This window comes from Lepidochelys kempii, chromosome 22 (assembly GCF_965140285.1).
Source record: "Lepidochelys kempii isolate rLepKem1 chromosome 22, rLepKem1.hap1, whole genome shotgun sequence".
Lineage (NCBI taxonomy): Eukaryota > Metazoa > Chordata > Testudines > Cheloniidae > Lepidochelys > Lepidochelys kempii.
Window position 1 is genome coordinate 19,772,733 of NC_136401.1, and position 26,685 is coordinate 19,799,417.

At 42.4% G+C, this 26,685-nt stretch overlaps 1 protein-coding gene across 4 annotated transcripts in view; it reads right to left on the bottom strand.

Annotated features, from left to right (window-relative positions):
- ZBTB16 (zinc finger and BTB domain containing 16) overlaps window positions 1–26,685 on the bottom strand; it is a 175,727-nt gene that overhangs the window by 146,347 nt on the left and 2,695 nt on the right. For all 4 annotated transcript variants that reach the window (XM_073320756.2, XM_073320753.2, XM_073320755.2 and 1 more), the window contains exon 2: window positions 24,993–26,311. In XM_073320756.2, coding sequence (XP_073176857.1) covers window positions 24,993–26,239 — 1,247 coding nt within the window. In that variant the 5' untranslated portion in view covers window positions 26,240–26,311. The remainder of the gene's footprint in view (window positions 1–24,992; window positions 26,312–26,685) is intronic.

Below are 26,685 nucleotides of genomic sequence, written 5' to 3' on the forward strand. Positions count from 1 at the left end.
TGGGCAAGACACGTAAAGTAACCTTTTTAAAAGCTATGCATGCCTTCAGAGTCCAAGTGCTAATTTCAAAAGCATCCAACTCCCATGGAAAGTAAACAGGGCCAAAGGGAAAAATTTCCCTTAATCTCTCTGCTTCAGTTTCCCCAACAATAAGATAGTATTAAACATACTTCCAGTCTCTGAAACCTTTGTCTTGGATAGATGATCAGTTCTTCAAAGTAGGGATGATTTCTCAGATGTATTTACAGCATTTGGTACACTGAGGCTCTGAGCTCAAATGAGGCATCTATGTGCAATTAAAATACAGATAATCAGAAGCCCAAATTGGTATCTTATTTTGGGGAAAGTGGCATTGTGTGTCATTCGTATGAACATCTCTGAGTGCTGTGTTACATCCAGATTGGTCACTGCAGGTCCACCTATTGTGCAAGGCTAAGACTGAACTGCATTTCCAAAGCCATGGGCATCTTTCCTTCGAGGCTGTGCCCATCTCAGCATTCACACTCCAGCTGTAATTATTGTTCTGCACGAAAGGCCAGCAAAAGCAAAATGAGAACTCAAAGCATACCACAAGGTATCGGAATCAAGGCCGAGCGGTCCAGAATGAACTGCTCCCCTGAGTGACCACAGCCACGGCAATTGAGAGAGGCTAAAGGTCAGCAGTCAAAGGTCACGCAGGTTACACGGGCATGAAGTAGTTGGGTAGCGATCAACAAATAGGCATTTTAACACTGTGCGTACTGAATTTTTCTTTTGCCGTAATTCGTTCAGGGACACAAAAATGGGCCCTGTGCACTAGCCTTTCCTAGTCACCATCGTCTAGCGTCAGCACCTTTTCGCCTTCCAAAGCAACAGCGTCAGAGGAGTCTCTGAATGCCTTCTAGTCCCCATCCAAGCACAGGTTTATATTAAAATCAATATAAAGTAGCCTGTGTTGTCAGCAGCTTCCACCTTCCTCTGATACCTAGAACAGAACCTGCGTTCAAGAGAACAAGAAGTTTTTAGGCCATTCAGGAGTAAGCCTTCTGTCAAAAGAACCCCAAAATGCAATAAAAGTAAGACAGACTTTGTTTAACTAGCGCCTGTTAAAAGAAAAGAAAAGAAAAAGAAAAGAAAACTGGGCCAACATGGCAGGGCAGGGTGATGGGTTCTGCTCACTCACTGACAGCTTTAAACGTAAAGCACCGAGGGGTTTTTTTTAGAATGGGGTTACACAAACAGTCCTGGGTCCAGGCTAACAATTTCTGTCGTAAGAAAATTTTCTACGGCCAAGGTACTATGGTCTGGAAAGGGAGTGGAGACTATGCGGCCAGTTCAGTGAAATGCTGGTGTGAGAGTCCTCAAGGCAATAAATAAGTAACATACTGATTGGTTGGATGTATGGCAGTAAAGCTTCTCTGTTTAAGTTAATCATCTCCTCACATGTGTTAAGTTCTGTTATGGCAGAACTTAGGAACCCCAGTCAAGGATCAGAACCATTGTACAGACAAATGAAAGGGATGGTGTCTGCCCCTGAGAATTTACAATAAAAAAAACCCACATACGTTTCAGTATATGGTTGGCTTTAAGCACATGAAGAAACCGATTGAAGTAAACTGGACACATTCCATGCTTCACTTTAAACCTGTGTGTTTACAGGATCAGGGCCTACTTGAAAAATGCGTGCAGCACACCTGAAATCCAATCTATATTCCATCCTTTCTCCCCAGACACTCAAAACACAATTATAAACACTGGAGGGAATTTCCAAAAGCACAAGTGATTTAGGAGCACAAACCCCACTGATGTTCAGTTGCACCTGCACTCCTAAGTCATGTTGACACACTGAAAGTGTCCACACTGGAGTCTGTGGGTAAGTACACTTGCCATTACCCTGCCAGACTGGTAAGTGACACAGCAATGGGAATACAATGTAAATGTGGGTAATTTGACAATGATTTGAAATAGACCAACTTTTCTGAAGGAAGAACATATTTTGCTGAGGTGGACTCACCCTGTGTCCAAAGAATTAAGCAACTGTCATTTGGTATCAGACTGAAATAGGTCTATTTCCCAGGCGATATGGATCATTTTCTATTCGAGGAAAAATTCTCTCTCACACATGCTTCAAATCAATAGGGAGAGATCTCATGAGAAAGAGACAAGAGCACCAGTAAAATACCACTACCAGCAGATTTACCAGAGGCCATAGGAAGAAACTAATTAAAATGCAATACTGGATTAAGACAGCTGCAAACAAACTTTCCCCCTTTCAAATGGAACGATAGATAAATAAGATCTCTTTTGGTTTCAGTTGATTGTAGCATTTGTAGGTCAGTCATGAGCTTATCATTAATTTGTTAAAAGGCAAACTAAATTGGATATTTTGCACTTAACCCATTAGATAATTTATTTACAAAGTGAAAAAGTTCATAAATAGGACTATTTAAATTAGATTAACTCTACAATCAGAATACCAAAAAAAAAAAAAAAACCCCTCAAAACTACTGTTCCCCAAAAAGTATTTGATGTTTTTCTGCAGTTTAAAAATACAATTCCCACCCTTTCGTAAAGAAAATACCACAATTTTGCTCACTACATTTAACAAATGGACCATTTTTAATTTGGGCCAATAAAGCAAGTCAGTTTGGGAACAGTCTGAGCAGCGACCATTGCACAGCATTATTTGAACATTATGGCACCTATAAAATAATAAAAATCCTGCCCCACCACGCTGCTGAGCCAGGATGCGGAAAAAGATCCAGAAAGAATCAAAGGGATTTGACAATCTAAACAGTGTTTTGTTTAACAAGTGCTGAGGGTTGTAACTTTAGGCACCTCAATATTGCCCAGCCCCATGCAATTCTTTACAGAAGGGCCGTCAGGACTAAAAGCAAACAGAAGGCTTTTAAAGTATGAACAACAACAACAACGTGTGGCTGCACTAACTGTAATCAATAAAAGGTGAAAAATTCACTCCTCCCACACAGAGCCCGAGCAATCATATGGAATGTATAGAACTCCATGGAGTAGGATGGAAGTTATCCTTAAGAACATAAGAATGGCCATACTGGATCATACTAATGGTTCATCTAGCCAAGTATCCTGTCTCTGTCAGTGGCCAGTATCAGAGCTTCAGGGGAGTGTACAAAAAAGGGCAGTTGGAGCAATCCACCCAGCCTTCCCCTGCCAGCAGTCAGAGGTTTAGGGACACCCAGAGCACGGGGTTGCATCCCTGACCATCTTGGCTAATAGCGGATGATGGACCTATCCTCCATGAACTTATCCAATTGTTTTTTGAGCCCAGTTATACTTTTGGCCATCACAGCATCCCACAGCAACGAGTTGCACAGGTTCCTTTTGTTTGTATTAAAACCTTCTGTCTATTAATTTCATCAGGTAACCTTTGTTTTTTGTTTCGGGTGGAAGGGGCAAAACATTTCTCTACTCACTTTTTCCATATCATTCATGATTTAATAGACCTATCATATCCTGCCTTATTCTTCTGGCCAGCGTGCCGCACAATGTCACTGTGGTTGCTAGTCCCTTAACCCTACTATCCCCTGCAGAGGGAAAATGCAAGAGAGTCTGGGACAGCGGGACCTAGCAAATGGGACACTGGACAGGGACTCCGACAACCTGGGTTCTACTTCTGGCTATGCCAATCTAACCCCTGGTTTAGACATGGCTAGTCAATGCAAGAATGCTTCTGTTGACCTAGCTACTGCCACTCGCGGGGTGGGGGGTGAATTACCTAGAGCAATGGAAAAACCCCTTCCGTCACTGTAGGAAGCATCTATGCTCCAGCAGCACAGCTATGGCACCATAGCTGTGTCACTGTCATGCCTGTAGTGTAGACACGGCCTAAATGAAGTTGAGGCAGAGGGGGATGGGGGAGAAGGAAGAAAAGCACAAGAAAACGACAAATAACTATTTTAACATTTACAGTGTGGGGGGGGCACTGTTTTGTTTTAAACAGACGGTGAAATTCAGCATCGCTCTGCTGAATTCAATGGACATATACCAATTTATACCAGGCAAGGATCTGGCCCTCTCTTGCTCTCAATCTCTGAGACCCAAACCTGGGGAACAGAAAAAAATGTTTTATATTGCACCATTAATACTAAATCTCAGAGATCATCATCCAGCATTAGCAGGGTTTAAAAAAAGAAATGCATGCAAACATTCTTAAATTACTCCAGTTCCATGATTCAGCAATTCCAGACGGAGTTATTCCCCACCAATAAAAGTGTGATAAACCTCACATATTTATGAATGAAAATGGTAAATTCAGGCCTTGATTGACTTTTGAGAACTATGGTGTTAAGTAAAGACCTTTTTTATTTTTTAAAAAATAGCTATATATATTTTTCCTGTATGGAAAAAGGAGAGAGAAAAATAAATCAACTTAACAATGAAAATCTCTCACACAGCAAAATATAAGAAAGCAGCTTGAGAATGAGGGAAGAATTAACCCAATGTATTTAAAGAAAAAACCTATATACAATATACACCCAGCCACAAACCATAAATTAGCTTAAAGAGACGGCAGAAGATGTCTAAACAAACATAAAACCTTTCGAAGGCCTCACACTATCGCCCTTCCCCCCCCCCCACCCCCGTCAAGCCTGGCTGCAATTTACAATAAGTCCCTTTAGTCCACTGTAATGCCCCCAACCTTTGTACACTGTGCTCTCAAGCCCCATGAAGGCCTGACTGAGCAAACACAGTACCCTTTCAATATGGCCTCTTGGGGCTCCGGCTTCACTTGGCCAATGAAAAGGACTACTGTAAATAAAAGAGGCCTGCTTGACCTGCCCATTGTCATCCCCCCAGACCCCTGCATCCACCCTACTGTAACAGAGCCGGCTCTTCACAAAGACCTCACTGATGTCTTCTCTGCCTCAGAGGGGTACACCCACTGGGACTGAGTTTCAGATGAAGAGGGGCGGGGGGGGTGGGGGCGGGAAAAGAAGAGTCAAGGTTTTAAAACTTGCTGAGCAGGAGGTGGTATCTTTAAAATATAGAGCCACCGTTTATAGGCCAGCTACACGAGCTTTAAAAACACTCCAGTTCACAGCCAAGCACCCACGACTCTCATTTGCATTGTTGAACTCTGCTACCTGTCTCCCACACATAGTTCTGACTGGTCTCCAATTTTGGTATATTTTGCCACCCAGTTATTTGTATGCAGTGTGCTTACAGCACAACCCATCAGACGTGGAAATTGTCTCTCTTAAAGAGACTAGTCTGCCACGTATCCTGTCCAAACAGTGAAAACAAACAAAACCAACAGAGGCGCACAGTGCATCCACAAGCGTGGCTAAAGCCACTAAGGAAGTTCAGGCAATTTAAAATAAAGTGGTTGCAGAGGCAAATACAGCAAAGCAATCTCAGAAACAAGACAGTTGGATTTTTTTTGTTTTGTTTTTTGCATAAAAACACATGCACACATGTGCGTGCACACACACTATTTTCAGTCATTATACATCCAGTTCTGGAAAGATTCAGTTCCCTGTTGCCTGCGGGATGCTGCTCGCAGGGAAGTCAGCCAAGACACTGAACCAAAACTCTGAGTTACTAAGATCCTTAACATTTACAAGACTGACAGGATAAGGTTTTATTGTTCCACATGAAGACCAGGAGAGTGAACCTTTCAAACCGAAGGTAATTAGCAGGGAGACACACACTTGGTTCAAAATAAACACTCCTCTACTGCCACCTTTAAAGGAAAAAAGAGAGTCTGATTCTAAGAAACAGAATGCTATCCTAGTACGAACGGCCACAGCCAAATGCACCTTTTGAAAGAAGGTTCTGCAGAAGAAGCTGTGGGTAACAGTTTCCACAGCTTGAAACCCTGGACAAAAACCTAAATACGTAACCCACACAGGAGCCACCACTACTTACATTACAACTGCTCACTTTGTGCCAATCGAGCACAGGGCTGATGAGATCTTTCCATCATCAGCCCCTGCTTGGAAGAGCTTCGTACCTTTGGATGCAGTAACTAGTTCTCAGTTGAAATTTGTCCTACTCGGTCTTCATTTAACACCATTTATTTCCCTTCTATTCTTAGGAGAAAGATCTTTATTTTAAAAAGAAGATAATTCAACCAAAACCCAAGAAATGTGTTCCAAGGGCAAATGTATTTACAAGGTGAGGGGTCGGTAGTCACAATCTTGATTTATCTCAGAGTGGGAAGGCAGGGACAGGGAGCAGCCTAAAAAACGATGAGCCAATTATCCATAGAAAAATAAAAGTACTTGACACTTGTTCCCAACCCACCCAGACTTGTGAAACATACCAATCCCTAGCTGTGCAATGAAGAGCTCAGGAGTGTCTGAGAACAAGCTGAAATTTGCAAAGAGAGCATTGCAGGTAAAGTAATATCTGGGATTTAAAACTGCTTTTTAAAAAATGCAACTGTTAAAAACGTGATAAGAGATTTTCTAACTCTTTGTACAGATTAATACTTGAGGGTCTGCAACATTTTGTGCCAGTTATAGTGTTTACTTCACACGCAATCAGTTGCCCATAAAGAGGTTCTTAGCATTTTAATTAGGTGGACTCCATGCACCAAAAAGCTAAATACACTGAGAATTGGAAAGAATTTCTATCTTATTCAGCAGCTGGCGTGGCAGATTAAACATGGCCCTTCCCGGTACAGTGTAACTGGTAAATTGGGATTTACAATGACAACTAGCATTTCCTGCACTGTTCCTCCCCACTGCACCCCAGGGTATGTCTACTCTGGAATTGAAGACGTATAGAAGATAGTTTCACACAGCACACTAAAAATAGAGATGTAGCCATGGCCAGAATATGCATCTGTGGTCTTGGAAGGGATTGTTCTCAGGACGACTCGCTCCTCCCTCCACCATGGCTACCCCTCTCTTTTTAGCATGCTAGCTGGATAACAGCTCTCACAGGTAGGTCTCCTCAATCTGGAAATTACACCGTCCAGCTCCAGTGTAGACATATCCTAAGTTTTAAACCAATGTTAGGAAGAGCCAAAACAAAGGTAAGTCAAACTGGATGGGACATTCCCTCCTACTGTTTTGACTAAGGGAAGAACTCTCTCTAGCACCTAAGTCTGCATGAGATCCTCTGAGCCAGTTCCTGGGGCGTTCCAGTCCACAGGGCCAGGGGACCAGGCTGCTGCACTGAGGGGTGCGTTCTCCACCTTCACTAGGAGGAGGAAGGTTCTCCATTGCTGCACATGGCAGGACACTGTTGTGGACAGACCAGGTAATAGACACGGGAGCCACATTTACATTTATCTAGTGCCTCAAAATCCCCATCACTGGACACTCGGAAGAGCAAGCACCATACCAGCGGGCTGGCATGGCAGCCATTGAACGGCTGCAGTGGGGAAAGGGTGCCGAGAATAGAATTGCAGCCTGCACTCAGAACTTCACAGAGACTATGTGCTTTGGAGCAGGGCGGGTCTTGTTCGGTGTTTGTACAGCGCCTAGCACCACGGGAGTTGGTTCAGGACAACATAAACTAAACAAGACTCCTATTCTGGTTCTCATATTACATTTTAGCATCTCAATCTTCTCCCCGGTTGCCTCAACTTGTTACTGACAAAACGGCACTAGCCCAGAGTCCACGATTACCTCTTCGCACTCACTCACTCTGCCTTGGTTTGACCTTATGTGATGTCCGTGTTTCATGCTACAGTTTCCCACTGTGACAGCTCTACAGGGTGTCCTCAAAGGGCTCGACATCAAGGCCCATGGCCCCACCATCAGGCCCGCTATCTGCGGTGCGAATCATCTCTGTGGTGAGCAGCAGCAGACTTCTTTCAAGGCTCTCTGGCCACAGGGAGCGAGGTACAGGTCTGCTACAATTCCTACTGGAGGGAAGCGACTACCAGCAGAATTCAGGCTCTCAATGTTAGTACACTGCTGTAAATGCCGTCCACCTGGAAAGATCTTCATGCCCTTTGCAATGTATATCAACACAGGCTCGGGAATTGCTTCACCTGTTTTGGAAGTGCAGCTACCTCTGTCTTGGAATGTGGCAGCTGTTTAAACAGCCCCCAGCTTAAGACAGAGAATGAATAACACTGGATCCAGTTGAAACTGCACAGGTGGATTCTAGGGTAGCAAAATAAACCTGACACCCGAATCAATTCCTTTGTTGCTGGGAGCATTGCTATAGGGGGTCTTTAAATGGCCAGGAGCAGACAGGACCTCAAGCTTTACATACACTAGGCCAGACCCTCAGCTCGTGTAAAACAGCATCACTCCATTGGCTACGGTGGCTTACAGCAGTTGAGGATCTGGCCCACTTTCCGTAAGCCTCTGTAACCCAAAGGACTGTTTTACAAAAGAGTCAGTTTTTATCTTTTTGTGATTTCCACCACTAACTGGGCAGATGGCTTTGCAATGGGGGGTGGGGAGGGAAGAACAATCACCACACAAGATTTGCACGTACACAATATGGCATGGAGGTCACAAATAGCGGTTACAACACACGCAAAACCAGAAGCCCGAAAAGTCAGTGCCAAGCTCAGGACACTCAGCCCACACCACATGGATAGTCTGCTTATAAATTTTTGTTTGGGGGAGGGAGGCGGGGGAGGGCAAATTCCTCTACTTGCTCTGGCTCAGGGATGCTTACTGGAGTTCATCGGTTCCATTTACAGGCTAACCAATCAAATGGAATGAGAGTGGGAGGGTGGAGGGAAGCAATTTGCTTCTTGTCCTTGGCCTGCTTTACCTGATGGTTGTGACAAAGCAAGTAAACAAGGGGTCTGATACATTAATACCTGTGAGTGCACAATAAGTAATTGTGTGTGCTGTTTTATGACCCCTCTGCACACACGTATCACTATCAGGAAGCTTGTCACTTGAGGCTCCTTCACTTGGCAACAAAGGTGCTAAATTAGAAGGCTGCTTTCCACCCAAAGTTGAAAGAAGATTCTGCTCAGCTATTCTGGGATGCAGGTCCCTTGGCCTAGATGGCTTTTGTTCACCAATGCCTACAGGCCAGGAGTTAATTTTTTAGTGCATCCTGAAGAAAGCACCATGGCAGCGTACAACAAAGGAGGAGGGTCCAATTCTGGGCATTTGTATTATAGCGTACCAGGGCCACCTGCACGCTCCTTTTGCGCTCATGAGCTTGGTATGCCAGCTTTAAGCCTACAGCAATTAAAATGAGGTGCAAAAGGTGAGATTGTCAACTGCGTCTGGTATTCCTGGCCAGAGTCACAACTCTCACTGAAGCCAACAGGAGTTTTGGGAGGTAGTCCCTGAGATAAGATGCCTACATACAAAGACACAAACCTATGTTAGCACACAACACCCCTTCCCTCATCTCCCCCCATGCACCTCTGAACCCTCTCACCTAACTGTCCCCTTTGCCATCTTCCCCCATTCCTGGTGTCATACTTTTACTTGACTGGGACAGCCCCTCAGTAGACATCCCCCAAATTCCACCCCTCCCCCTTCGCCTTTACAAGTCACTTCTCTGAGGAAGCTTTCAACACCACAGGTCTCAGCAACGCCCCACATCTCAATCACTGGCTTCTGAGTCAGACCTGTCTGCATTAGACTGAGCGCTTCATAGCCAAAAAAGACTTTCCATAGCATTCTCTACAGCAATTATTGGACCACGTCAATGACAAGAGCGCCTCTCCCTCCCCACCTATGTTTAGTGGCTTTTCTGGCCATATGCCTATCACTTTACTGGGCTAGTTTTCAGTTCCTCACATTCTTCATTCCTGCCCTACACACACACGCCATGCCTACCCCGCAATACCTGTGAACCATGATGCACACACCAACCCATCCCTACATTAGTTTCCAAGGAGGCTACAGTGGCTTTTACCACTCTAAATAATGCATTTACCAGCCCTAATTAATGCAAGAAAAGGATGATACACATTTCTCAGTTGCTTTAAGTTACATCTGGTTAGACACAGAGAGGAGCAGCCGCTACCTAAAGGGTCAGAGAAGCTAAAAATCAATGTAAGCAACTGCCTCTGAATGCTTTAAATCAGAAACCCCCATTCCAAACTCTCCTGAGAGCGAGAGTAAATAGAGGAGCCCATGCAGCAAGACCTGACTATGTCTCAACACCATTACTATGGGAATCCCAGTCTGACCACACAGACCCATGAATCCTCTCAGCTAACATGCACGGGAGCAAAAACAGAAAGGGGTGGGAGGAAGAGGGGGTGCAGTGAGATCTGCTTTGCATAACAAGCACTTCAAGCAATGGCACGCAAATTTTGTCTAGCTAATAGCTGCGCTGGCAATGAAGAGTACAAGCCACATACAAATTGTGGCCAGACAGCAGCCTCCCACATCTTTAAACTGAGAGTTGTGAGTTCAGCTCAGGCTTATGGGTCATGGCATGCCAAGATGTGAACGGCCCAATTCTCCACTTTGTTACACCAGTTTAAGACTAGAGTTGCTTGAAAGAAACAAATAGTTTTCTTCTTGAAACAAAACAACAAAAACCCTACCATTTTAGAAGAATTTTTTGACAATACAAAAACAAATATTTCCTTTTATTTTCATTTTCCCATCCTCTCCCCTGCTCCACCCTGGTTTTTGTTGGCAGGGAAGGGAAAAAAGAGAAAGGGGGAGAACCCCAAACTAAATTGTTTTTAAAATAAAAACAGTGAAAATACTGGACTTTTTCAGTGAAAAAACTGGAAGATTTTCACCAAGATGATGAAAATTTTCATCTTGGTGAAAAAGTCATTTTCCATTGGTGGGGAAATTAAAGTTTTGATGAAAACTATTTAATCCATTTTATTTCATGCCGATGATTTCAATGGAGTTACACCACTGTAACAGAGAAGACAATCAGATTCCAAATGGGCCAGCATTCCCAACGAAGTAGTACCTCACTGCATTTAGACCCATTGCCCATGCTTTGGTCAACCCTGATTTCAAAGCAAAGGTTTTTTTAAAAAAAAAAAACAAAAAAAACCCAAACCAACAACACTGAGTAGAGCTGACTGAATTTTTCTGAGCTGCAAGTTCCACCCAGCACCCAAAAACTAGCCTTTTTTCAAAGCCATTTTTTCACAGAGTTGTCAGCACCATTGAAATTTTTCATTTTTTCCTCATCAAAAGTGTTTCAATAAAAATATGGGGAAAAAATGGGCAAAGATTTAAAAAAAAAAAAAACAACAACAACAAACGGTTCTAAACCCTTCAAAACAAACTACTTCAAACCTTTGTGACAATCCCCCTCCCCCCCGCCCTTTGCCTAGAATACACAGAGCCAGGAACCTCCCTCCTCATCTCTGGACTCAGCATTGTGGCTTCAGTCTGACTGAAGCCAAAAGAGCTTTATGCAACTGTCAAGCGTCATTGGTCAGTACTGACAACAACAACAACAAATATACAGCTGGGGTTTGAAATGATTTCTTAAAAAAGGATCTGTGCTAATGCCCATGATGTGTGGTGTTATCATTGTTTCCTACAGCCAACCGCAAGCATGTAGATGCAGAGCGAAGGAGGGCCATGGAAATGCATTTCAGAATAGCGTTCTAGGCAAGTGCAGAGGGGCTGGCTCCTTTGTTGAGGTTAGCAGTTACAAGAGAGCTGGGGAAGGAGGACTGGCAAATAGACAATGAACCGATATTACACAATGCCTCTGCCTTATCTCTCCTACGCAAAGTCAGTTTGTATGTGTTGCGTAGCACACTGCAACCACAGCCCCTACCCAGCAATAGATAAGATATCCACCACTGGTGTTAGCTACCTAACCCAGCTTAGCAGCAGACTCCTGCAGCTCAAGCAAGTCCCCGGCAGCTAACCTGAATTTAAACAATTCAGGAACTCATAAGATAAAAATCACACTAGCCAGTTTGAGTCTCTTCCTTTGCTACTGATAGCAACTATTTCTACTGATCCAGCATAGAGAGCTGAAACGGAGCTGGATCTTGTCCAAGGAAGGGGAATATGGACAGCGGTTTGCAGCAGGAGATCTTTAACCACATCAGAGGCTCATCAGGTCTCCCTCCCCTGTCCCTTTCACACATTGCCATTCATGTGTGAGCCTGAGCAGCAGCTGCTTTAGCAGTTATTAAAAATAAACGTGATGGAAGCACAAGGAGTCCTGCAGAGATCAGGATGCCATTGTGCTAGGTGCTGTATGAATAAATAGCAAGAGTCCCCTGCCCAGCGACCTTCTAGGCTAAATAGACAAGGAAATATATTATCCCCATTCAACAGATGGGAAATGGAGGCAAAGAGCAATCAAGTGACATGCCAGAGGTCACACAAGGAACTGATTGCACATCTGGGTACTGAACACAGTTCTCGGGAGCTCTAACTCAGTTCCTTCTACTCCAGGATGACAGTGAAGGCACTGACAGTAACCCCCTCTGCCAAGCAGCATTATTGCTCAGGAGTTTGGTGGCAACAACAGACACCAATTCACCAGCAACCCAAGTGAGTACTCCGGTCTGCATTTTGCAACCCAGGTGGCTCTCTGAGGTAGCTGGAGTGTCTAATTTAGGGTGGCACTCAACATGCACAAACATTTTCCTTCTTGACAAGAGGAAATTCTAGCACTCATAACAGTTGTGTATTAGTTTCTATTCAATCAAAAAACAGGTCTCTTCTAGATACAATGAGTGTTAGAGCCCATCAGCAATAAAAACCTGATGCTCAACACCTTTGCTTTCACTCTGCAGTTTCAGGAAGAGGATGCTTATAGGTAACAATCTGGGATTCCCAGGTGCCACACTTCCCAACACTCAGGACTGAATCTAGAACGTGGTGCCCAAAGAAACCAACCAGAAGTCTTAGCCCTGTAAAATGAGAGTCCAACACATGTAGTAAGAGATCTGCAAACTGATTTGCCAACCTGAAAAACTGGTGCATGTATTTCCAAGAAGAGTGACTTACAAAAAATGCACAATTTGTGCTGTGGTTAAATCTAATTGCTCTGATACTTATAGTTCACAGGCTTGGCTTGGCTGCTCCCAAATTAGCAAAACCTGGCCTTAAATACCATATAAAAAACACATAGTAAGCACTTTGAAATCACTGATATAAATAAAAGCAATGAGAATGACTCATGCTTCCTCCTTAACACTCCTCACCATGCATTATTTATAGTAAACCCTATTAGAAAAGAGGGAGGGAAAGAAGGAACAGTGTGCAGAATATGGGCTATTGCAAATACAGGTGCCCAAAAGCTCTGATGATGCTTGTTGGCATAAGCATAAGAAATAAACTGCATTCTAACAGTAGGAGTGGTTCTGGGGACAACATACACAATTTGGAATTAAAATTCAAAGGATACTAATCCAATTACACAATGTACATTTGAGAGCGTGAAGTCTGTGTGTACGATACCTTTAAGAGTGAAATCCAGATATTTTTGTAGTTATTTTAAAACCTAGAGTGTAAAATCCTGGCCCTACTGAAGTCAATTGCAAAATTCCCATGGACTGCAGTTGGGCCAGAATTGCATATTTTCATTCTCTGCCTAACAAATTTTTAAGCTAACTATGCCTAACAGTACCCTAAAACCTGGATGCAAAACACACATATTGTTCGTATAGATCTCTCTGCAACTGAGTTAAGCATAAAAGAAAAAAGTTGTGCAAGTTGCCCTACAGAACTAAGACTCTGAGCACAGAAGCCTTTTAACCCAGATTACACAGGTTGCCAGGCCTAATGCAGTGTATATAATGTCACACACACACTCTCACCTGTGCTGCTATTTGCTGTCTCCAGCATGTCTCAAGGAGTGGACTTTGTGGCATTTCACATTTGCTTCATAGTAAAATAAAGGCTCAGGGAGATACCACTGTTCTTTAAATAGCACTCTCAAAGGTCTGCAAACATGAGGGCACAGCTATCAAGGGCTCATTCCTATACAAACTCTGGTACCTAACTTTAGCAGTTTATTTGTGCTCTTTCAGACCTTCTTACTGGGCAAGTAATGGAAATAGTTTGGTGCTTTTCCCCCTGCCCCACACTCATTCAATTTCTGACTCCTTTATAGGTCAAACAAGCAGGAGTTCTGCTGATCACCCCTTTGTGTTTTATGAAGTCATATAGATATAGATATTTACAGCTGCAAATTTCAATTTTTTTTATTGAAGACAATTATATGCAAGCCACCCAAAAAATACACAAGAAACAAAACAAACCTTTCTACCTCACCAGTCCTTTCTTATCACTACTGGCAAAAAAGCCAATATAAAACTTTGCCAACTGTGGAAGTTAATACAAGGCTTAGCAGGAAAAAAATAGTTAAAACTGTTATTTTATTACAACCATTGTTTAACAAGGTACCTGCTTTCTGCGATCAGGTGCTTTGTACATCTTTGTATCAATCTTAAATAGCTTATCCTCCCCGCCTACCGCCGCCTCTTCCCCAGCAGTTTATCTTTGTATATTGGAGAAACTGGTGTTTAGCTATATACGAGGAACAGATTACTTGATAAACAGACCACAGGGTTATCAGTTGAACTGATATACACAGATAAACAGCAAATCTCCTATGCTAACATAGGTATGAATGCAATGCATCTTATATTTACCCTCAATAGTTATATTTAGGCCAAACTTGCATTTTATCACTGGTTTTAAACTGAAATATTTTTCAGAAGTATACATTTCACACACATTGGTTAAACGAATGTGCCAAAACCCAACTACATTAAAAGGGGCAATAAAAACTGAATTAAAATAGTGGGACATAAATTATGGTTGAGTAACTTAAAAAAAATAAAGTTAGTTAACATGACAGTGAAAATTACATAGATTACACCACACTCCATCCACAATACGAAGGCTGGACCCAAAAGACAAGACAGTGAGCTTGAGTCTACAACACTTGCTCACATAAACAGTTCTATTGAAGCCCATATTGTTTGATTCCTAGCCAGTACTCAGATACCATGATAATGGGTACCTTAAAAATGCCCTAAGAGATAACTACTGTCCAGTCTGGATAAAGATTTTGAATGTTCCATAATTATTCTTAGCATAAAAGAACAGACTCCACTATTGAACTGAAACTGTTTCATATATGAAGGTAAATGTAGAAGTTAAAAAGTATCAAACATTTGCACAGAAGTATCCTGTACCTGTGATGATCATTTGTATTTTTACCCATGCTAACATACTTTGTCTCCGCCTGTGTACGTGCACCCATATTTATATACACATAGACACACACCCCTTTGTATATGTTGTTTCAGTTAGTTTTACAACTATTTTACTTGTTGTCTGACTTTTACTTGAGTTTATTATTTTACAACAGTTAACCTTTTCACAAATAAAAACAAAAACTTCTGACAAGAAAACAAACCTTTGTTTTGTATTTAATCATCTAACTAAACTCAGACAGTTAAAAAGGAATCACTGGATCCAAAATTATTGCCTTAGTTAAAAGGCCTAGGTTGGATTTTTTTTTCTCTAAAACAGAAACTTTTTAGTCAATTATAAAAAATACCATGCACAGTCAACAATTTTGTCTGTATTTATTAAAAGTCAGTAACAAAAACAGTAGTTTTTTGCTAAAATACAATTGCAATGTTTTGTCAGCACTCTTGTGTTTTGTCAACACTCTTGTGTTTTGCAGCACTCTTGTGTGCAAGTTCCTTATTACTCGGCTATGTGGTTTATTCAAACTATGCTGTACCTACCTGGAAAGAGTTTTAAAGTTGTTTTTTTTTTTTTTTTTTAATTTAAAGGTGCCCACAAGGCCCTGGAGAACAGGTTAGTGAGGGAAAGGTTCAGATAATTTACTCTAGCTCTCCCTAGTCCCAGCGTTCTAATTCCTAGTTTTATTTCTCCTGCATAGCAGCCACATTTGCATTGCTTCAAAAATGTAAGTTTGTCTGATAAGGATTTTTTTTAAAAAAATGACCCTACACAGCTTCAAACTATTGCAGTGATGACTGCAAACCAAGTTGTTCAGTCTTATAATCAATGTGCATACACACTAGTAGGGCCTTTTGTGCTTTATTAGTAGAGAAAGACAAATGTTGGAAGAGTTGGAACAGGCATTCAAAGCCAACCTTAGATCTTTTGACGGTGACTTGCATACTAAGGTGAGGGAGTGACCAATGCCAAACGAAGAATTAAACCTACCATAAAGCACTTAGCTGCCTAACACCAGACCAGGGGAAAAAATTGTAAGAAGAATGACACAATCCAGGACTACCCAGAATGAAAGAATGAATGGAATAGGCTAATTTACACAGGAAGTGAGCACTTACCAGACCCTTCATCCTAACACACAAAACCCTCTGCCATATCTGGAAGCAATTACATCCAGTTAACATGATCTGCCTGCCACTAAAATTAACTGCAAAACAGAAATATTTTTCACTTTTGCAACAGGAGATGCCATGGCCCCGTGTTTGGCTGCCGGGAAATATTTAGTAATTACTCATTTAAAGTCTCTCTTGAAGCTGTCAAGGGGGGGGGGGGGTGTAAAATTGTTGCTAATTATGAACTAAAAGGAAAATGCAGATCACTTTACTATAGACAAGGAACACATTATACACACACACACACAGTGAACAGTGTAACCAATTGAGTCTGTATCAAACAGACGCAGATAAGGTTGCTGATATACTTGGTCAAAAGTTTAAGGCTGCCAAAGTTATTGTAGGGCATTCTGCCACATTTCCAAGCAAGGAGGAAAAACACATTTATGTTAATATCACTCACAAAATACCACAATTTCTGCAGCCCGTTTTTCCATACAATCAATGAGTTTTCTTTCACTAAATATTAGTTTACTGTTCAAGTTAAGAGCTATAAATATGCAGTAAATCTTACTGACCTTTCCTAAAGGCAATGAAACAAGAGCAGTTTGGAAAACAAAACCCCTTCCTAACTGAATGATATTTGGTTTAAAACTCAAGGCTCCAATTCTGAAGTCAGCAGAGCTCTGCAGAGACACAGGGATTGCCCAGATGGAGCAGATGACAGGGATCATGAGCAAGCAAGCAAACAATTTTGGAAAGGTGAAAGTGCTGTCTAGGCACTTATAACATCCTCATCACTGTACTCATTCATTAATGTGGAGTCATCTTTGTTGTACCCTCAGACTTTGGCTTAAACAAGGTAAAAAAAATTAGTAAGAGCATAGCAAAAAAAAAACCCACCAAAAATTATTTTCCCAATCAAAATATTGTATTTACTGTACCGAGACACTTTAGTCTCTAAATAGCACTGTTACAATAATTAGTCTCTAAGAACCTTTTGTTCAGAAAAAAATTCACTACTTTTCTGGCAGCATTACATAGGTTATATTCCCCCCGCAAGCATATCTGCATCTTAAACTATAAGGGGATTTGAAAATTTCACAAGGAAAGAACAGTGGTATTTCTCTGGGAAACTACAAAAAACTCCTACCAGGAATAGGGGAAATATTGCTGTTCCCGGCAAGATGAATTTTAGATTTCTGCTTTCAAGAGGTATCCATCCCCCACACCACTAAAGAAAGCAGAGAGCGATGCCTGATTGATTGAATAAAATAGTACACTTAAAAAGAACTCTTCCCTCTTCACGCTATGTTCTCTGTATGGAAATGGTTAAGTCCCCCCCCACTGAATAAATCAAAAGTTCAAGGCTGCAACATACCACAATGTATTCCCTCTTTACATATGACAAGAACCAGAGAAAGCCTGAAATCCCAAGCATCCTGAGCGGGGTCTCCGCTGGCGCTCACAGGTTACATGATCAGGGTCAGAGCTGTGGACCTTAACTGCAACATTCATTTCCTGAACAGGGCAAGTTCTCTTACCCATAAAGCTAATAAGAACTTCCTCGCATGGCAAGCTCAAACTGACAGAGCTACTTGTCAGTGACCACGCAGTAGGAGAATGCTGGTTTCTATTAACATGTTATGATGCCAGGTGCCACTAATAAGGTCCATCAGCAAGGAACAAGAGCCTGCTAAGTTGTCTTTCAAACTCTGGAAATAATCAGTGTCCGAGTTTGGGAGGTTTTTTTGGTGGGGGGAGGAAGGGGAATTGTTTTGATTCAGACTACAGCAAAGCTTACCGACACATATTGCTGACTGCTTAAAATTAAAAAATTACACAAACAAAAAAACCACAACTACTGTATCAGGCTACCAAAATTAACACTAATAACATCTCACAAAGCACTTGGGATCTGATTTATCACATTTATTACTTTAATGGTATACTGCATCTGTTTCTCGCTGTGACATGTTGCACGGTGCCAGTGGGTCTAATGGCATTAATATTACAATAGTCAGCTAATCCACTCAAAAGATAAATGGAGGTGAGCCTGGCAAAGAAAGAGCCAAAAAGCAGCTATACTTCCCTATCCAGCTGCTTAAGATACACTACAGTCTTACTGTCACAGCTCCATATTAAGAAAAAAATCAACAAGTTTAGTGGCATTAAAATTGCCAGGCATTAAAAACTGCATATATTCTTAGCCAGCTTTGTGGTTTTCCCCCTTACAAAAGCATTTTAGAGTATTAGTAATTATTGTACTGTGGTGGCACCCAGGAATGCCTGTCATGGACCAGTGTCCCATGGGGCTGGGTGCTGTACAAACACAGACCAGACAGACAGTCCTTGCCCCAAAGAGCTTCCAATCTAACAATTTCATCATTAAACACATTGGGGTGAGTCTGTCCCCGCCATGAGTTCTACAGAAAATCAATGAGTTCTACAGAAGGTATGTTGGGCTGCTGCATATCATTAGAAATACAGATTCACTGACTATTTATATATGAACTATCCCAAAGCTTCTCTAAAATGTACACTAAGGTCACTTCACTCCAAAGGACTTCCCACAAAATTCACAAAAAGTATCGGTAGAAACTGCACCCCAAAATGTGCTTTGGCAAAGGGAACATGCATATAAAAAGAAATAGGTCATGCGCTGTAGCTACATCTCCTGCACCATATTCTGGGATGCCAGAATGGTCTTGGGATTCTACGCTACAACTGGACATAGATCACAGATGAGGATGAGGTGACCAGTCAATTGCCCTGGCACGTTCCCAACTTTCACTGATGGTACCACTGTCATTAAAGAGCAGTTGCTATTCAGTAAATGGTTTGAAGGGGCATCAGGCCTTAAGTGGCTCAAGTCAGGTATCCAAAGCCAGTGAACAATTTTGAAAATTTGGTCTTAAGCATCTTACGCTGGGAATAGAACTCATGAATCCAGACTCCGCAGCAGTCTGTTCCAACGACTAAGCAACTCTGCCTCAATCATGTAACCATTAATTTATATAGTTGGTGTAAAAGATGGCATGGATAGCCATTCTATCCTTGCTTGTTAAAGAGAACGACCTTTCATCCAAGGATCTCCACATTACACAATGCGGTGCATAGAATACAGCCAAACTGTATATTAAAGTAGCTCTCAAGATCCCAATCAGGATCAAGGCGCTGTTTCTTCGGGCACCGAATAAATAAGCCCTGACCCTCTAAATACTTACACCAGAGTAGTCCCACTGAACCCAGTGCAACTACTGATGGGTAAAAGAGTTAAGCACGTACTTAACTGTTTGCAAAATTGGGGACAGAGAGAGAAACAGTCCCTGACTGAAAAGCATACAATCCAACATAACATACGACAGGTGGAAGAGAATACCTTACAAGTAATTAAGTTTGTGAATCTTATCCTGCACCTGTAGTTTGTTCCACTGTTTAAAAAAAATCCAATTTTAAATAAAATTAAAAGCCACCATAAGTATCAGAAAGTTTAAATATTTTGACTTCATGATAGAAACAAACTGTGCAAGTTCAATTTAGTATAATAGCAATTTTCAAAGTTCATGCGTGGTTTTTCAAATACAAAAAGGTTGTTGAAATATAGCTTTTTTCCCCTTCAATTAGAAGCTGCAATCAATACCAACATTAGATTAAGTTTGAATTTCACTGGACCTAGAATGAAATCTTTTATTTAAAAAAAAAGAATAAAGGTGCAAACTAAATACACAATTAGTCAGAATCATAAGCTCAGTAAAGAAAATATGGATTTTAAAACAGTTTAGATGTTCCAGACAAAAATTCAGCTGGGACTCCAAACCTTGAACAGATCATTGTGATGGTTCTGCTTCCAAAAGGTCATAATTAACTGTTCTTTATTAATAAATTGTGTTACAAAATGGCATCATCGGATGACAACTCCATCAAGAAAGGAGAGATGGTTGGGTCACTAAGCCACTAGATAGGAATTAAATCCAGATCTCCTGGGTCCCACAGTATGTTGGACTCTCTGCATAACCTGAGACAAGTCACAACCTCAGTTTCCCTTGGGTAAAAATAGAACTAACAATATTTCCTTTCTCCTACCCTCTCTCTGATGTGTTTAGACTGTAAGCTTTTCAGCATGGGGACCATCCCTTATTAGATGTTTGGATCTAGGGGCCTCGAAACACTATCATAGTACGAATACATAGTGACTAGCCAAAAGGAATGATCTTTATTACCCACATTATCCACTTGCACATCCTTATACTAATGAAAAATGGTAGGAAACACGCAACCGAGAGGGAAAAAAAAAAAAGCTATGTCAGCTGAACACTACCGATTGTGGGGACCTATTGGTTCCTTAATATGCTCTTGATAATACTACGGTAAAGCATTTCTACTGTGGTTTTGACACAAACTATGGTCTACTGCAGGCACCTGCATCCTTCAAAAATAAATATATAAAATAAATAGCTCTACCCACACAGACGTTACTGTTTCCAAATGTAATTGTCCCAGCCTTGCATATTCAATTGCTTCCTTGACCGCCTTAAAGACCATCGGTCTTGGTTCACAAACACAGCATGGGCAAGTGGAAATATTCACTAACCAAGTCAGCGCAGAAGACCCCTCTATGTTTAAGCTGAGGCTCTGTGTACCCAGTCTCCAGAAAGGGTGGGAAGAAACAAAAGAAGCCATTGACATTTAGTTGTAGCTTACATCTGGGCTAAAAATGAACCTGCTGGCACCTCACAAAGATCACTTCAAGTTTAAAACACAAAAAACCCCACACAACTGCTGCTAATCAGCTTGGTGACTAAACAGCCATACCGCAGCGACTTCAGCATGGCCAAGCCTCTGCTCTCTCTGAAGCAGATAGCTTCAAGCAACTCAAGAACCTCACATTTTCTACAACAAACGATAGGGTAGAGCACAATCAAGAGTTTGGACAGAGACATCCATGGCACGTTAATGTAGTTTATTCAGACAAATTCTTCACACCTCCACTCCGGGCCTGATCCAAAGCCCACCAATCTCCCTGGGAGTCTTACCAGGCCCTAAAAAAACCTGCGGCCTGTAATTTTCCACTGGGGCAGCTCCAGTCAGTAATAGAGTAATCAGGACTCATGCATGCATGCCATCTAAACCTACTCTAGAGTTAGACAAAATAGGGGTAAGAGACACCTGTGCCCTGTCTGTGCTGTAACTTCCACTATTGCTACCTCGGATAGAGCGGCCGCAGTGGAGCATTACAGGTCCCAATATTCCGAGTATAAAACACTGCTCATAGCTTCATAAATACAGTAGGACTTCAGCAATACAGATTTAAAATAGCATATTCTCCCCATTTTGTAGAAAAATGTAACCGCAAAGGCTTGTAGTAAATACTCATGTTATTAAGGCCTTCTCTATAAAAGAGAAGCACCAATTTAAAGGGATGTTTTTTAACCCAGGCCCCAACCCTCTAAACAGTCTTAAGGCTCAGACTGGTCATCCTAGAAAAGACAGAACTGAAGGGGGATACGATGGAGATCTATAAAATCATTACTGGTGTGGAGAAAGTGAAGAGGGAAGTGATACAGCCCCTTCACATAACACAAGAACTAGGCATCACCCAATGAAATTAATAGGCTGCATGTTTAAAAACAAACAAACACAGGGAAGTCCTTCTTTATACAACCGCAGTCAGCCTGTGGCACTTGTTGCCGGGGACGATGTGAAGGCTGAAAGCGTAACTGGGTTCAAAAAACAATTTGATAAATTCATGGAGCACAAGCCCATCAACAGCTATTAGCCAAGATGGTCAGGGATGCATCCCCGAGCTCTCAGTGTCCCTAAGACTCCAACTGCCAGAAGCTAAAAGACAGGAAGACAGAGGATGGATCCCTCAATTGCCTGGTTCTGTTCATTCCCACTGAACCATCTGACACACTGGCCACTGTTGGAAGACAAGGTACTGGGCTAGATGGACCATTGGGTCTGACCCAGTATGGTCATTCTTACGAGTTTAAAAATTGGCTTACATGGATTTAGTTGTATTGGTAAATTTACTGACAAGCTAAACATACACAAACCAGGTTTGAATCAAATTAAGAGTGTCCACGCAGGGTTTGGTATTGGTTAAACTCAATCTTTTTAAAAACTACACTTAGTTAAACTAGTGCAAAAATTGTGAATAGGTCAGAACTACGACCTTATTACAGTACAAAAGCTATTGAAGTGCATTACAAGTATCAAATCATTTAAACTAGAACGACAATTGCAGCTACAGAAACAAGTACATCTCATGATGCAGAAACCTGGTTTTAAATGTTTGTCCTCTCATTCAAAACATTTAGTCATTCACAATGAGTCTCCTAATCATGGGTGTGAATTAGGAAGGTTCTAACCTTACAATGAGACTCAGCAACGGTGGAAGATTATTGATCAGCAATGGGAACTCTAGAGCAGATTCAGCATTGAAGTTCTCAATTTAATCTCTGCCAAGCTGACCTCTCAGAGAGTTTCTAAAATAGTTTCTGTGGTACGTGCAGGAGCATCAATTGTTATTCTTTGTACTTTAGAAAGGAGAAAGGAAGACATTTAAGAACATGGCAGATAGCCATGTTCAAATTCTCTCCAGCCATGCACTGCAGCTGCTTTTCAATGACATTTAGCCTGCATCGCTTTATAGTAAGCACATCAGCCCAGATCCTCAACTGGTGTAAGTCAGTATAGCTCTAGATCCAATTTACATCAGCTCAGGCCCTGGCCCATTGTGTCTATTTAAAAAAAAAATTACACAATCTCCAATGAATTATATCCATGCTCTAGAATGACAATGCAGGAAGTTGCTGTTTACATATCATCAGAGTAAACAAAAAAGAAATCTGTTTTGCCAATGGGGATTGCTAGCATGCTGCTATCACCTATTTGTTTAAATAGAGCTGGCATCACAATGCACACACACACAGTCAAACTGCACTAAGATGCCATCTGAAGAGTCTGACAAACCCATGTGAGGGTGAAAATCCCAAAGTTAAGGCTGCCAGGCTGTACTTAAAATGTAACAAGTTGAACAGGCAATTGATGTTCCAAGGCCCTTCGTGAGCTACAGATAATCCTTGATCATTTATGGATGGCACAACAAGACAAACAGCCAGAGCCTCGTGTATATATTATGTACATTAAAACTAATTAAACTTGTTGGTCTGTTCAAATACTGAAAGATGCTCAGTCTGAATACTTCAGAGAGACTCCTAGGAATTCTAGCGTCATCCATGATTTGAATTCTACTAATAGAGGATTGGACTGTCATGTACTTTTGTCACCCCCACGGAACAGAGGGGCTGCAACATGGCTTACACACACATACACACACCATGAAGTGCTGACACGTCGGTAGAACCAGTACAAATGTCTGCACAAGGATCAAGCAGCCCTTCACAAGGCTGTTCAGTCAGTTCCTACCCCTGTGATATTAGCACATCCAAATGCAGGAACAAGTTAAGAGTTCCTGCTCTTACAGCTTAGGACAGGAAAATCTGAGCCCTGACCCCACAAGCTGATGCTCACCGGCAGACCCTTACACCCACAATGAGCCCTACCAACCAATAGGGCTCTGTGCAAGCACAGAGGTCCATCTGTGCGGATCAGCCTGCATGACTGGCTCCAACAGACCCACTAAAGGCTAGATTCTGATCTCTTTCACAATATGCATAAACCTAGAGAAACACCACTGACAGTGTAAAAAACCAACGAGGAGTCTGGTGATGCCTTAAAGACGAACAGATTTATTTAGGCATAAGCTTTCGGGGGTTAAAACCCCACTTCTTCAGATACCCACGAAATCCTATGCCTAAATAAATCTGTTGGGCTTTAAGGTGCCACCGGACTCCTCGTTGTTTTTGTGGATACAGACTAACACGGCGACCCCCCTGATACTTGGCACTGACAGTGTAGTTACTCTGGACATTCTCTAGCTTCAAACTCTGATCACTAGGACACCAAAGTCATCATCTGACACTGGTCTGAGAAGCAAGAAGGTAAGTATTTCATATGCAGTTACTTAATGGGTGAGTGGCATCATGAGATTGTTAATTTTACACTCTATATCAATCCAGAAGACAGAGAGGAAAAATCCCAAAGTCTCTGGAGCAGAATGTGAGAATCCAACATGCCTCATTCCAATGTTATAAAAAAAACAATTACAGCACATGCATAGCCCTGGCATCTGAATGCATGTTAGGACATGGGGCAAGAAAAGGACAGGCTATTGTCTGAGTTGAGTGCCAGCCCTCTTTTCAACCCAAAGAAGGAAGCGCACGTCGTATGGAACTGGTAATATAATATAGAATTTTTCATATCTGGGTTGTGGGCTCAAATCTGGCCAGGTAGTGACCGTAACTCATTGTCTTGGCGAAGTAAGTTGGTGAGACTCAGAGCGGTTCTCAACAGACAAGGGGCCCCATCACAATCCTCTCCCCGGGCGTTCCCTTATTTAGTTTGCAGCTTGTTAATGCTTTACCCCGTTGAGAATGCAGTAAATTCACACATGTGCAAAGGGCCAGCAAGAGGCCTACACACCACTAAGGTCCCACTTCTTGATGTCTTAAGCAGGAACTGAAGAGTGATACACAGGCTTCACGCAAGCCCTATGCACAGGGGTGAATTACCCGCAGATGGAATTCATTTTCCTCTACTGAGGTCAAACCAGCCAGCACTAAATTCAACTGAAGAAAAAACAAAAAATACAAAACAAGCTGATTGTGACACGAACCATCAAATGTCAGAAGAGACTTGCTGCCACGTCAAGACTAAACAAGTGCAGAGGACTTACCTGTGTTGTTCCACCGTCTCGTTGTCCGGCAGTTCTGCTCCACAAACACTGCACTGTTCACTAATGGCTCGGTTTTCAGTTTTCATGCCAGCTGCCAATTCACCCAGCTTACTGAACAGCTCCCTTTGAATAAAGCCTTGAGGCAGAAGCCCCCCATAAGCACTGAAGTCCATAGACACGGCAAGAGCTGGCTGCATGTGAAGAGCCGGCGTCATGGAGGATGGCATGCTGAGCATCGAGTCAGTTTTGTGATTTGGTAGCACTGAATATATACTCAGGTGTTTCTCACTTTGAGAAATCGAGTGCTCCGGCCCGACTGGCACTCCTTGGCCCAACTCGAGGGGCTGCTCTGCATTCTCATCCCGGGCATAATGAAGTTCACGGGCACTTGTGATAACACTGCTACGCGTGGGAGTACCGGGGCCTTCCTTGCTTTTGTCATCAGACTTGTCCCCTCCAGAAGTGCTGGACTCGGCCGTCCTTGGGCTTTCATGGCTAGAAGCCTCCTCCACTTGCATCACCTCTGTTTTCACTTCAGAGAGGCTGTGGTGATGGCTGCTCGTGGAGTGCAAGTCCTCGGAGGCGTTCTGCTGCAGAGCTCCTTGCAATAATGACTGCCCAATGGTCATCAAACTATCCACAGCAGCCTTTGTGGGGCTCATCGCGGAGAGTCCAAATGAAGTGGAGACAGATGGGCTCTGCTCCACCATTGCCCCCGTTAAACTCTGACTGGCCATGCTGGCATAACTGCTCTCTTCACCGGAATGCTTGGAGATAAATAGGTTTTTGATGTACCTAGATTTCCTATCCTCCTCCTCTTCAGTGCCACCATCCGTCATGTTGACTTCTGTATCATTCTCATCAGAAGCCTGAATGGTCTCCAAGATCTTCAGACACTGTTCTTCCAGATATTCTATTTCTAGGATCTCGGCTGCGTAAAGAAGATCATCCAAGTCTTCAACTTTAGCCTGGAGGGTGGCCGTGTAAGCATATTCCAGTATCTGCTGAAAAGTCTTTGGTGAAAGAAAGTCCAGGGTATAATGCTGACTGTTGCGGTGGAACAGGATTTCAAACATTTTACTAGTGCAAGCCAACACTGTCCTGTGAGCATGGAACTCCTGATTGTCCACCATGATGACCACATCACACAGAGTCCCTGCAAGGCGCATTTGGTTGGCTTTGTGCAGGAGCCCCGTGGGGTGGCTGGGGTTCTGGAGCTGTATCAGACCCATTTTAGTCAAATCCATAGTGCGCCTGAGATTTAGTCATTAGGGTGTCTTTCTTTGCTCAATCCGGGACTAGCTTTGGGTGCCCGTTGTCTGTGAAAACAAAATAAAGGAAGGGGGAAATAAAGGGGGAAAGAACTTTTAGTTTAGGATTTTGGCAGCAAGTTGCATACAAAGTTTCTACAGCTAAGTTTTAGAGCCTGGAAACTGTGGCAGTAAAAGCTCCAAAATCATCACAAACCTACTTCCCTTTACACAGAGGGGACATGCGGAGGGTTGCTGGGTTCCAAGCTGCAGCACTCCTTGGCCTTGCACAGCCCAGCTCGCCTGGTTGATAAATGGAGTCACCCTCCAGGCACCTTTGTGACATGGAGACATTGAAACCTGGGGGAATGGGGAGACCTCTTGTTGTTGGAAGCTGAAGGCGGGGAGGTGTCCAGGCTTCTCCCCCGGCACCCCAAAGAAAT